The sequence below is a fragment of the Paramisgurnus dabryanus genome, chromosome 6 (genome assembly GCF_030506205.2).
Source record: "Paramisgurnus dabryanus chromosome 6, PD_genome_1.1, whole genome shotgun sequence".
Taxonomy (NCBI): domain Eukaryota; kingdom Metazoa; phylum Chordata; class Actinopteri; order Cypriniformes; family Cobitidae; genus Paramisgurnus; species Paramisgurnus dabryanus.
In genome coordinates, this window is record NC_133342.1 from 36,626,317 (window position 1) to 36,639,895 (window position 13,579).

The 13,579-nt window shown below is 38.3% G+C and overlaps 1 protein-coding gene across 2 annotated transcripts in view; it reads right to left on the reverse strand.

Annotated features, from left to right (window-relative positions):
- The window catches only part of slc22a23 (solute carrier family 22 member 23), a 110,142-nt gene that overhangs the window by 57,846 nt on the left and 38,717 nt on the right, over positions 1–13,579 (reverse strand). For both annotated transcript variants that reach the window (XM_065277019.2, XM_065277018.2), the window contains exon 2: positions 3,217–3,320. In XM_065277019.2, coding sequence (XP_065133091.1) covers positions 3,217–3,320 — 104 coding nt within the window. The remainder of the gene's footprint in view (positions 1–3,216; positions 3,321–13,579) is intronic.

Genomic DNA, 13,579 nt, shown 5'->3' on the forward strand with positions numbered 1-13,579 from the left:
TTATATAATGTAAACCTGCATACATTAATGGTAAAAATTTTAAATTTAGTTTAGATGTGTCTATAATTACTGTCAAATAATGTTTTTATAAATAAATAACTATTAAAAATATGTTTATGAAACGTAATATCACAAGATCTTATTTTTTTGTACAGGATAAACCCAACATTTAACAGGAATTTACTGTAAATAGATTGAATAATGACATAAAATAAAAGTTTAAGTCGATCAATATACTGGTAATAGGCTTTAAATTAGCGTATCTGAAGGTAATTATACTAAATTTTTTGTGTGTTTTAAATGGAAAAGTCTTTACTTTGACAAGGAGTTCTCGTAGATAAATTGTATTACCTTAAATATATACTAAATAATACTGTATTAAAACAGAAATCTTTGTTTTAATTATGTAATTTTAAGGTATTTCTGCAATTTTTAAAAGTTTTTATACAGATTTATACTTTCGTTTAACATTCAATGGAGATTTATTTTATGAAATTTTTTATTCTTTCTACAGCAGGTTGACTGTAAAAATACAGAAAATGTTTACGGTAAATATCCGTTTTCAAAAAACAACATTTTCCCGTAAAATAATTTAAGGTTTTTCACTGTAATTTGAGGGTAAGTGTTTGGCAACTTTGCTGCCAGACTTTTTACCGTTTTTTTACGGGTTTTTTTTTTACAGTGTAGCTGACGGCAGTAAGTGTACATTTTTTACCATAGTAAACTCGAATGGCGTCTAAATATCACAGTGGTTAAACGCATACACGGGGGCGCGCATCATCTACGCTGAGCGTAGTTTCAGATGGTGCAATAGGCGTAAATATTTTTTACAATGTTGGACGTAGCTAAGCCCGACGTAGGACTATTACACCCAACTTCTTAACGTCCGGCTAGTGCAACCGGCCCTTGGTTATTTGCGCATGATTAAACATGAGTATTTATGGTGAGAAAACAAAGCTTTTTTGGATTTTTTTTAAAATGGGGATTGGGGGTGCGCCAACCCGTTTGGGACATAGAAGGGGGTGCGCAGGAAAAAAAGTTTGGGAACCCCTGCCCTACATTAGTCCACTAATATAGTTCACTCGAAATAGTAAATGAAAACAAGTGAGTGAATTCGGACACTTGGGCTCGCCGGAAGTGTTGCAGTGCGGGTGCCAGACATGCAATTTCATTCGGCACCAACCTCGGTGAACCAGTAACGACTAGCTATTTCATTTAGGACTATATTAAAAATGGATGCTCCCTTAAACAGTGCACTATTCGAGGGTATAGGGAGCCATTTCAGACACAGCCCAGGACTGGACTGAGAATCACTGAACTAGACTGATGTCAACCAGAACAGCGATTCTCAACTCTAACCCTCGAGATCCAGTTTAATGCAGGGTTTAAGCTCTCAGCCGAATCTAAACTCTGACGTAGAAAGAAACTCAAGGGCCAGACTTGAGAACATCTGAACTAGGTCCACATTTTTAAAGGATTAATCCACTTTTTAAAAAAATCCTGATAATTTACTTACCCCATGTCATCTAAGAGGTTTATGTCTGTCTTTGTTCAGTCGATAAAGAAATTAAGTTTTTTGAGGAAAACATTCCAGGATTTTTCTCCATATAGTGAACCTCAACAGTTTACAGTTTCAGTGCAGTTTCAACGGGCTCTAAATAATGCCAACTGAAGCATTATGTTCTTATCTAGCGAAACGATTCTCATTTTAGGCAAATATAAAAAACAATATGCGAAAATGACAATAGTTTTCGCTAAAACCCATATGCCTCAGTTGGGAACGATTAGAGCCCTTTAAAGCTGCGTTTAAATTGTAAACCGGTCCACACAAGTCCACTATATTGGGAAAAAACCTGGAATGTTTTCTGCAAAAAACTTAAAGGAAAACACCACTGTTTTTGAATATTTCACTATGTTCTTACTTCAACTTATACAAATTAATACGTGCCTATCTTTTTTCAGTGCATGCACTTAATCTTTGTACAGCGTGTCGTTAATGTGTTAGCATTTAACATAGCCTCACATTCATTCCTTGGGATCCAAACAGGGATGAATTTAGAAGCCACCAAACACTTCCATGTTTTCCCTATTTAAAGACTTTTACATGAGTAGTTACAAGAGCAAGTGTAGTGGCACAAAATAAAACATGGTGACTTTTTAAGCGGATAAAATAAAAAAAATATTGTACGTTTTAATAGCACTTAGTTTGCAGCACTTCGACCTCAGCGCGCAGTTACATCATCACTCCTGACTACTACCCCTCTCGCTCAAACTTATGTCAATATTACTGCGCACCGAGGTCAAAGTGCTGCAAACTAAGTGCTCTTCCACCATACAATTTAGTTCAAATTTTTATCCGCTTACAAAATCGGCACATTTTATTTTGTGCCACCATACTTACTCGTGTAACTACTCATGTAACTCATGTCTTTAAATAGGGAAAACATGGATGTGTTTGGTGGCTTCTAAATGAATCCCTGTTTGGATCCTAAGGAATGAATGGCAGAAGGCTAAATGCTAACACATTCACGACACGCTGTACAAAGATTAAGTGCACGCATTGAAAAAAGAGAGGTATGTACTCATTCGTCTAAGTTGAGGTAAGAACATAGTAAAATATTGAAAAACTGTGGTGTTTTCCTTTAATTTCTTTAATAAAGACAGACATAAACCTCTTGGAAGACATGAGAGTGAGTAAATTATCAGAATTTTGGAGTGAAGAATTTCTTTAAGGGGTAAAAAAAAACTAAATACCAAAATTCTTTGAAGTAAACAATGTCCTTAAAATCAAACACAGAGAATGGCAAAAATTGGCAACAACATGTAAAATTTGTAACAATACATAAAAAGTAAACAGGAAAATGTATGTTTTATTTTAAATTGTGAGAATTTATACATAAAGCAGCCAATAATGCACCAAAAATGTGTGCCACAAACCATTGTGTACTCTCATTTGTTTTGTTTTTTTGCTATTCTAACGGTGTATGTTATGTGGTTTGTTGCATTATATCTTATCATTGTTTTCCCCTCATGTCCTGTTAGAAAAACAGCAAGTCATTTTTTTGGTCTGCTATGCACCAGCACATCAGCACTGATCAATACTCTGAGCTGCATTATACTTATGAATTGTTTCTCTTTGTGACACACAAGCAGATCTGTGAAACTCTGTCTTGAATCAACAGTATGGGAAGGCATAATGTTATGATGTGTACTCACCAGTCTGACAAGACTCCCAACACCAAGTATCCGAAGATGGAGCCCACCAGCAGTGAGAATTTGGCGATATGAACAATCCAGGCTGAGTCACATACTAGATTCCACTGTGGGAACAGAAAGAGTGTATCTTGTTATTTAAGCCTTATTTATTTTAATACTTTAATAAGAAACAAAATAGTTATTTAAAGTTGCCCTACATCCAAAAATGCATACTGCAACATTAACCTACGTTCTGAATTAGATGAAGTACCTACTCATCTACAGTAGGAACTATATAGTATAAATATGGGTAGTGTGAATCCAGTTCGATTCTGGATTTTTTGGAATCGAAAGTTTGAAATAGAAGTCACTGTTATTTTCGGTATTTTTAATATACCAGTATTATATTATTTAACATTGTCTTACATTGTGCAACACAGCGAGAAACTCTCTACACTGGGCTTGACAAAGCGACTGTTGCAAATCCATTTTTCTTTCCTATCAGACATATTGCGAGTGCTTCTTGGTCATGGCGCACAGGGGTTTTTTCCATGCTCAGCGCTGAGCACCGAGAGTTGAAAAATGTCAGTTCTCACGCGGCCGTCCAATCACAGTGGAGGAGGGGCGGGACAAGTATCACAGCAACCAACCGTCTCACAGCTGACGTATCAGAGCTACCAAAGCGCTTAGCTGAAGAAAGCTGGCATTCGGCGTTGTCCAGGCGTTTTCAGCCGCGTTTAAAAGTTTTGGTGTGCACAACCCCTTACTTCTGGGATTTGTCACGTCGTGCTTCCTGCATCAGGTGTAGACAGTAGACACAGTGTAAAGACTAGAAATATGTTCACCATATACATATATGCAGTAGATTCTATTTACATACACACACACACACACACGTATACATACACTTATTTGTGGTACATATATTTCATCCAGTATCATAAAACTATAGCTAAAATCCCTGCTAAACTCTAAAAGAATTTTGTTCAGGAACAGACTCATGCACACTTCACATACAAACTTTGTAGGCCTTTACCATAGACTGTAAAAAATATGGACGTAGTGTCCGTGACATCACCGATTGGTTTGTGAAGATTGTTTTTGAAGCTTAAAGTTGCCGTTGCCTGCCGTCGCTATCTTGGCCGTGCGTCACCACGAATCCCTCGCGGATAACCAAAAAAAAATGAGTAAAGAGGCGGGACATAGGTGATGCTGCGGCGGCTGGTTGCTCAAACCACACCCGCCTAGCTCGACTGTAGTGACAGCAGTGGCAATTCACCCGTCATTCAAGTGGCCAAGCCCTTAATTATGCAGAACTTTAAGGCTTAATATAATTATGGTTTTATGGTTTTAAAAAAACACATTAATTTCAACATATCCTACATTTTTGTTGCAACTTTAAGTCTCACCCATCTGTAACAGGCCATTTTGTACAAAGCTCATCCTTGTCAGAAGGCGCTGTGTAAACAGGTGTGAACCGATTGGCCAGCTATTCAGTGCGTTGTGATTGGCCAAATTATGTAAACAGAAATGTGACGTTCCTTAGCATGTTTTGAAAGATAAGATCCCAAAGCAATAGAGACAGTCAGGAGATACTATCATATTTACTAACTTATTAATACATTACGAGCCTGAATCTGACCCAGAGAACACAGATGACTAAGCTGATCGATCAACTTTACCAGCGCGATGTGAGCAGAACATAACAGATTGGTAAGGTAACATCGGCTACTTACAGGATATCAGTCAGCAAAACCAAAATGTAGATGGAATTGCTGCTTCATTTTTTAGACGAAGCCTTTGTGTACATTCAGCCTTGTAACTCCCCCGTGTTTTAAAAGTAGTCCTTTTGTCAAATGTTCAGCACACAATCGAACATTTGAGCTGTACTATTCTGAAACAGTGTTGTAAATAAAACCTAAAAACTGGTTTCTTAATGTTTACTCAATCGGAAGGCCAAACAGTCGTTTGCCTTTCGCAGGGGAAAAGACAGCGTCTACTCGACATGGCGGCAGCAACAATACTACAGCGTGATTGAAAGTTACATCCTTCACCTTAAAGGTCACATTCTTTCTGATCCCATTTTTTAAACCCTAGTTAGTGTGTAATGTTGCTATAATAGCAAACATAATACCTGTAAAATGATAAAGCTCAAAGTTCACTGCCAGGCGATATATTTTCTTTAACAGAATTCCCCTTTCAAAGACTACAGCGAACGGCCAGTTTGGACTACAACCTTCTACTTCCTGCTTTAATGACGTCACTAGAACAGTTTCTTGACTAACCTCCGCCCACAGTAATACATCAGTCGCCGGCTAAGCTAATGGCACGCTAAGCTGCTATTGAATCACAACATAGATATATACACTAGATGTCGCCTTGGGGTTCTAAGCATGCGTCAAAACCGCCACCATCTTGGAACAGGGTTCTTGTCATAGGGAGTAGCTAGGTAAAACTGCTATCTCCGCCTGTACTTCGAATTCATAGATGATGCCAGACTTTTGTGCTGCGTATGGATGTTAGGCCTACTAGAAATGTTAGCTTAGCGTAGCGTAGCGCTAGTTCTACCAGGAAACTCGAATGTTACGTCATTCATTTCACAATGCGCAATCAATCATCCCTGATGCTGAGAGTATATAAGCCTCGTACTCACCTGTCTTTGCGTTCGCAGATACTGATGCCAGCATTTACAACCCACCCTCCCTACCACCATCACCAGGTCGGCTCCGTCCATACTCGAGGGGGATTAGATTCTGGCCTGTCTTCGTCTTCAGACCGGAACTGCAAGAATCCGTGACCCCGGATTTGAACTATGGTCGGGGCCTACGCCAAAGAACTATACTGTGTTACACTCCAGCCTTGGTTGCTAACTACTGTTAAATAAACTCATATCAATTCTTAACCTATCTTCGAGTCTTTCTGGTAGAACTATGCATTATAGTCAGAAAAAGTAGATTTTCATAAAATCCTAATTTTATTTTTTCTGTACTCAATGCTAAATACATGTCTGACTGTTGAAACGAACCAAAAGAAAACCAAGAAAATCGCGTTCATGACGATTTATGGTGATTTTATTTACGTTACACCATTGCCTACAATGACGCTGATGGGGGGTTCCCCTGTTTCAAGATGGCGGCTCTATTTGACGCATTCGGTCCAATGAACTGCCATAGCCAAGGCAACATCTAGGGTACATATCTATGGAATCACAACACACTAAACAAACTACATAATCAGAACTTGTTACGTATTTCTGAAGGGGGGACTTCATAGAACAAGGAAGACATCAGCCTGTTTTGAGGACAGTGAAAGCCGCGCTATACAGATAAGTAAATGGTGTAAAAAATACCAAGTTTATTACACGTAAAACATGAACACATGTTATTTTGTGAACTGTAAACACAATCAAAGCTTTAAAAACACACAAAGAACAGGAGCTTTAAGTAGAGTCTTGTTACTGCTTTCCAACGTTTTTCAATATGATGTTGGACAACTCCTCTCCCGGGAGCTCACCGGATAGTAAAGTGTCCATTGAATCCACACTTCAATATCTTGCCAGAAGTATAGTAGGTCATACCGGTACTTTTCGACTACTGTTTTTTTAATGCTATGAATTCAGCCATACTACTCACCTCGCCTACTGCTTTTTGCCAAATATATACTATAGGAGGTGGTTTCGGAAAGTATTTTTGTTTTGCTGTCCAATACGAAGTGTTCCTGGACTTTACACTGACACCTAGTGGTTTGGATGCAACTTTTAAACGCAAAACATTCCGGTAACAGATTCATTTGAAGGAATATGGGGTTCTTTACATTTTTACAGTAATAAAGACAAAGCACAGTCTGTATTATCTGATCTGACATAAATGCTGACAGAGCATTTATAAAACCCTGTAGTTTGATTATTATTTCCCCTTTTTTATCAGTAAACCACTGGCTACAAACCACACTGTACAGCTTTAAAGGTCAAAACCTGTAAAATCAACCCTGCTTTATTGATTGCACAAGTGAAAAAGTAAAGTGAAAATATAAATATCAGCAGAAATACCAAACATGTCTGTAACAGTGTTGCTCAGAACATAAGTAACCACGAAAAAAACTAACATGATTATTGCTTTTAAATTTGAATCTGTTTGAATTTTAAAACATCTTGCAATCTTTCAGCAATATTAAAATTGTCGCTGGTATCCCCAGAATGTGTCTGTAAAGTTTCAGCTCAAAATATAGCACAGTGACAGATCTTTTATTATACGATGTTGAACATGGCCATTTGTGGCTGCTGTTTTTCTGTGTGTCTCTTTAAATGCGAAGAAAGCTCCCCGTATGTAAAGTAGGGGACAGAGCGCTTACACATGTGCTTTGAACTACATAAAAACATGTGTCTCGGATAGAAGATTGAACTACACGCCCATAAGGCAGAGTCTGTGAGCGATCGTGGGTGGGGCTTAATCAATGTGATATCACATAACAGGATGTTTCTGTACGCACACAGCGACTCATTTTCTGCGAGAAAGTGCATTTTTTAGGTTAGGGAGGCTTTAAAGAGAGCATCCTAAGATATAAGAATACTAAATATTATAATAAAGATATAATAATAGATGAAAAATAGCTATACTGTACGTTAGATATCCAAGAATCCTAATTCAGACACTAAATCTAAAAAACCTGTCCCATTTAGTGCAATAGTGCAGTCCAAACTGTGGGTTGAATTATGATCAAGTAAACTGTAAGCTGAGTTAAGAGTTTTATGTAGTTAAGTTTTCCTGGGTTTCCCTGCAATGAAACAGAAATATTGAAAAGCCCACATAGGACCGGATAATCCATAGACAGGATCAGGTGAGTGCCCTGGGGCACCAGCCAATGGGGGGCACCAAGCGCTCCAGACATTTTGCATCCAGTTTTTGAGACAGCGTGAGAATTTTTTGCAAGTACTCCTCACGCATGTGTGACCTGCAAATTTGGATTTTCTTATAGTTGCTATTTTATGTTAAAAGATGAGTAGATTGCACACCCACCACCAGTGTGCAGTGGTGGATTAAGGCATGGGTGACATGAGCAGCTGCCAAAGGCAGCATTTTGTAGGCACGGGGCCCCCGTGACAATAATAAAATGCACGACCATTGTTTTACGTCACCATGTGCTCTGTTAATCTACAGTTGAAATCAAACACATCTTAAAAAAATCACTCAGTAGGCGCGGGGCTTTTAGACAATGAAGAGATGAGCAATAGAGAGAGCGGGAGAACTTATAAATTAAAACTTAAAACATTACAGACATGAATAAAGGTCCTAGACATCAGGTGCCAAGAAAAAACAACTGGATAGAAGACGAGTAACGTGTAAAGGATGAAAGTAGCCATGCCACTTATCTCATTACAATATGCTAACTGGATAAAACTTGTTATAACTTATATGCGTCTTCAACCGAGGGTCCATGGCAGAACTAAAGGGGGTCCGCCAAATTATGTTTAGTCTAAAGCATTTCTAACAATTTTTAAACATTTACAAAATATTACAACCAATGTTCCCTTTAAAGGCGCAAAAGAGGATGTTTTTCGCCGACTGAGAATCCAAAAACGGTTACTGAGTTTTTTAAATGAGCACATGCTTAAGAACCGCCTCCCTCCTTCACAGTTCATTTCTAGGGAACGCCTTCCAAAACTCATGCATGAATATTTGAACACGAGTGTTTGTTTCCCACCATCATATGCTGTGTCGCGTCAGTGGATTCATTATGTGAAATGATATGATAATAAAAACATAAGACGTTAAAACGTTCAGTCGACGCTACTCCCATTTCAACTAGCATGTAGCAGACTGGTCACTGCCTTACAACTACAGTACAAGAACAACGTCGATATACCTGAATAACAGTACAACAATAATTATTCCCCAAAGAAAAAGAATAATCACTGTTACCTGTCGGGAAGAATTTTGCGAACTGCGCGTCTGTCTTGACACCTCTCTGTTCCTTCATTGCTCTCCAGCGTTGAAATGTTTCTCCAATAACGACTCTGTTTACATTACCTTCTTCTGACAATTTTCTCCTATTCCCAGCGGCTTAAAAAAATGCTTTCTTTTGCATCCTCCTTCGGGTTTTTTCTCTTCCATGGTGCAAATTCGAGGAGGAAAGCAGGATCGACAATGAAAACAAACCGAAACTTAAGACGGAGTTTCATGCGCTATGCGTCGCCTGTGTAAAGTTACTGGAGCGCGCACATCTCTCACAAGGATCATAATGGTAGTGATTGACAAGCCAGAGGGCCAATCGCTGATGCGATGACCGCATAAGCAATTGGCTGATGTTTTTAAGGCCCTATCTTGTGCACAGATGACGTATATTAATATTATTACTTTCAGTGCACCTAATAAATAGTCTTTTATCATTTAGTAAAGACAGTTTCAAGTAATATTGCAAAAATGTATAAAACAAACATCCTCTTTTGCACCTTTAAGTTATGCATGTGCTCAACCGGTGCCCCAACACAAAAAAACGTTAACTCTGCATCATAAAAACAGGTAAATGATATAGGCATGTTTGTCTTTCTGTCAGAATGTAAATTTAGTGCGATCTGTGTTCTCATCCATTTCTGAACTTTGACAGCTGTTTTAAGTTGTTCAGATTTGTTAATGCTGTATAGCGCAAATTCGGCAGTCAAATGACACCACACCGCGTCTGCATTATGAAACTATTTCAAATCAATGAAACATGTGCTGTGGTAGTGATGGTGCAAGATGCATGGTCGGATTGAAATCCAGGCTAATAGCGCTTGTCAAACAAGTTGCCCTAAATATGCTGCAGACTCTTGCATGTTGTTCTCCTGCAGAAAATAAACTTGCATAACTGAACTCGTTGCAATAATGATCTACGCCACTTTAAAAGCAAAGGACCTCAGAATTATAAAGAAGTGTGTTTGTTACCAGCAGTGACACACAGAAAAGCAAAAAGATGTGTTTGCAAAGCACTCTACTTAATAAAATTAACTGCTTTTACAACAGAATGTGCCATTCACGATCAGTCATCTTCATAAACTGACAGCTCAGGTTCAGGTAAATGTGTAATTGTCCAACTCACAATAAACAGGGTTCCCACACTTTAGTTAACTTCAAATTCAAAGACCTTTCAAGGACTTTCCAGGTCCAAAACCCTCAAATTCAAGGACTAAATGTGGGAACACATTTTAAGTGAGAGCAAGGTTACATCGCGTTACCTTTTAAGATACATTTTTACAGTTCCCTTTCGAGGGAACTCGCGCGGCGTCACTGCAGTGACACTTTGGGGACGCCTCCATGGGTAAGTGTGTCTGAATGTGTATATCAAATTCAACCAATGGTGAGGCTTAACGACAAAGACAGGGTGACGCGGGAGCCAGGAAGTATATCGCTATCTGAAATATTGTCAAAGACGGCGTTACAGGGACATAGAAAGTATGGCAAGGGAGACGCAGCGTCTCGTTCCCTTCCAAGGGAACAACAGTTACATATGTTACCCGAGACGTTTTCATGTGTTATACATAACTATGCAAAAAAAACACTTTGGTATGAATTAACATTCACATACAGAAGATATAAGCATTTAAAGTGAACAGTTTAGCACGTGTGCTTAAAAAGTTTTTAGAATTTTTATGATATTATCCTACACTACACAGGGAATAATATGGATTTTTTTCCAGAAAACCTCTTGCATAGAATAGATTAAGCACTTTCAAAGACCTTTATCTATGTATGTACATTTTCAAAAACTTCCTAGGGCCTTTTCACCCAGATTCACAAACTTTCAAGGATTTCAAGGACCCGTGGGAACCCTGAATAAAATGAAAATGTATTACACCACAAATACCTTAAAATAATTTAACTATAACAATATAAACCATACACAGAAAGTACAACAGCATGCATAATAGTGCTAATGTACTAACGTCTTAAAATAGCGTGGCTGTGTGCCAATATGTTGTGTTTTTATTTATTAAACAGTTGATTGTGATTGGTCAATAGTTGTGCTTTACTCGCCTTATACGATATAGAAGCTTCTGGCACCTTACTGCTTACATAAATATCTCTGTTTAACACATTTACTATCAGGAAACCCTGCTCCATGTCCCTCTCATCTTAGGGGTCCTTTCCCCCAAAAAACGCTGAAGACCCCTGACTTATTGTATATAAGTTATAGTATAATAAAATAATTTATTTTACCTGCAACAAATCCATTACATCCTAAATACAATGATTGCACTCCTAAATTTTCAGCGAGGGGCCACAGTGCTCATAGTAAAACTGTTAGGCTGGAGCCCTGCAATGACTAGACCTTTAAAATATGTGTGGGGGGCACATCAAACGTGGTTACCATGGGGCACTACATTGTGTTAATCCGGGCCTGCTTCCACAGGATCCTATTTCCTCTATTGTGTCATACTTCAGACACACCCATCACATGCTTCACCTGCCATTTACTTGTTTAGTATCGATGTCACCTGGCAACCTCACAGACAAATATTAGCCAGTTAGACAGAAACCGGTAACCTAACTTTATTAAGACAACAACAATGCTATACTAGTACTCTTTCATCTCATTTCATCTTGTTAATATTTTTCGATGACTAACAATGGCATCATCAAATGTAATGAAATGCTAAGATCACAACTCAAATTCCTTGTTCTTTACAAACAATAGTTTGATATGTTCATTTACAGTTAGGCCTGATCCTTTCATTTAATTGTCTGAACTGCATTCCAGGAGCGCTGATATTTGCTATAACTAACTAGTATGAGTGCAATGCAAGGTTAAGCAGAATTGTGCAATTATTGCCTGGAGCAATATGGCAGTACATCAATAACATCGAATCATTGGTTGTTGCAACAAAACACACATGAAAACAAAACACAAGGTATGCGAGGAGAACCAATTAAATTGTAACATTATCAGCGTGCCGCCATATTTGAACCTAACTGTGCTCGTGTTGCGCAAGTTACTATTTGCTAAATAAGCTCCAATTATGGTTTTCTCTCACGAACGTATCGTTTCACTTCAGAAGACAAATGTTAACCCATTGGAGTATTTTGGATATTTTAATGATAGATGTTGTTTTTTTGGTAAGCTTCGCCGCCTTGACCCCAATAAGAACATAACATGACGACATTTAAGTAAGCAATAAGTTACGAGAAGCTGTGCTTTATTGTGAAACAAGTCACGGCTGAAGGACGTTTTTAGGCACAAAGCGAAGCAACCCTTCGTCAATGCAATCCCTTCAGCCTGGGCTTATAACCTGCATAGCCTTATTTCGTTTACAAAACAGGTACCACACAATTAAAGAAAACGTATCTTTATATGTATCAACGCAAATTTCATGAAGTAAAATCACTAAAAGTCATCCTTCCATTGGAAAAAATAGTCCCTGAACGACGGTAAACAGCAACAGAATGTTTCCAAGTAGGGGTGGGCGATAAACTGCTAAACCGGTAGAAATCTGTCAACCGGTAGAGATTTTAGACTATCGTCTCTATCGACGTTATGCACCTGATGTGCACGTGGTCACGAAAACTTAACGTTTGTGATTCTAAAGCTAGGGCCACACCAAAAGATTTTTAAATCTTATCAGATTTAACCACAAACATGATAAAAAAATTGGTCACGACAGCGCACCATCAGATTAACTTAAACAACACAAGTCTCAGCTAAGTAACACAGGAAATCTTGCAGAGATCTTGCGATGTTTCTCGCGTCCTAACGTAACTCCACAGTAAACAAACATGGCGAATGAGCACAAAGAAATGGCAATAATACAAATGGACAACTTTTTTACGTCTCTGATGTCCATTTGACTTTGGACTGCGCCTCCTGCGCCATTATGGTTTCAAATTTCATCAGCTTGATTTCTGATTGGGTTTCGTTTTCTTTCACGTGACGATCTACAGCGTGTGTGTGCGTTTATTCTTGGGATTCCCCACACAACAAGATTTCTGATCATAAATATTCAACACGTTGAATATTTACAATTTGCAATCTGATAGTGCCCTGATGTGCTTCCGAGGAGATTCAGACGCTCTAAAAACACAGCACACCACAGGAAAATCTGATAAATTAATTGGTGCAACCACGACTAGGACGACCAGGACTTTACCTAGGATCGTCGTAAATGGTAAATTCGGCCCAAATTCAGTGCGATTATCTTGTGGTGTGTACCCGGCTTTAGCCATTGAAACACAAACAACAATGCTAAATGTTTCTCTGGAAAAGGAGTGTGCAAGTTGTGAATCTGCTGCTTATTGAGCTTGTGAGCACACTGTAAAAAAATGGAATTTAAGGTTTTGTTTTATTTTTAATTTTAAATTTTTACATACCCACTGTAAAATCACGTCATGGGCATTGTTGCTGCTTTATATGTTTT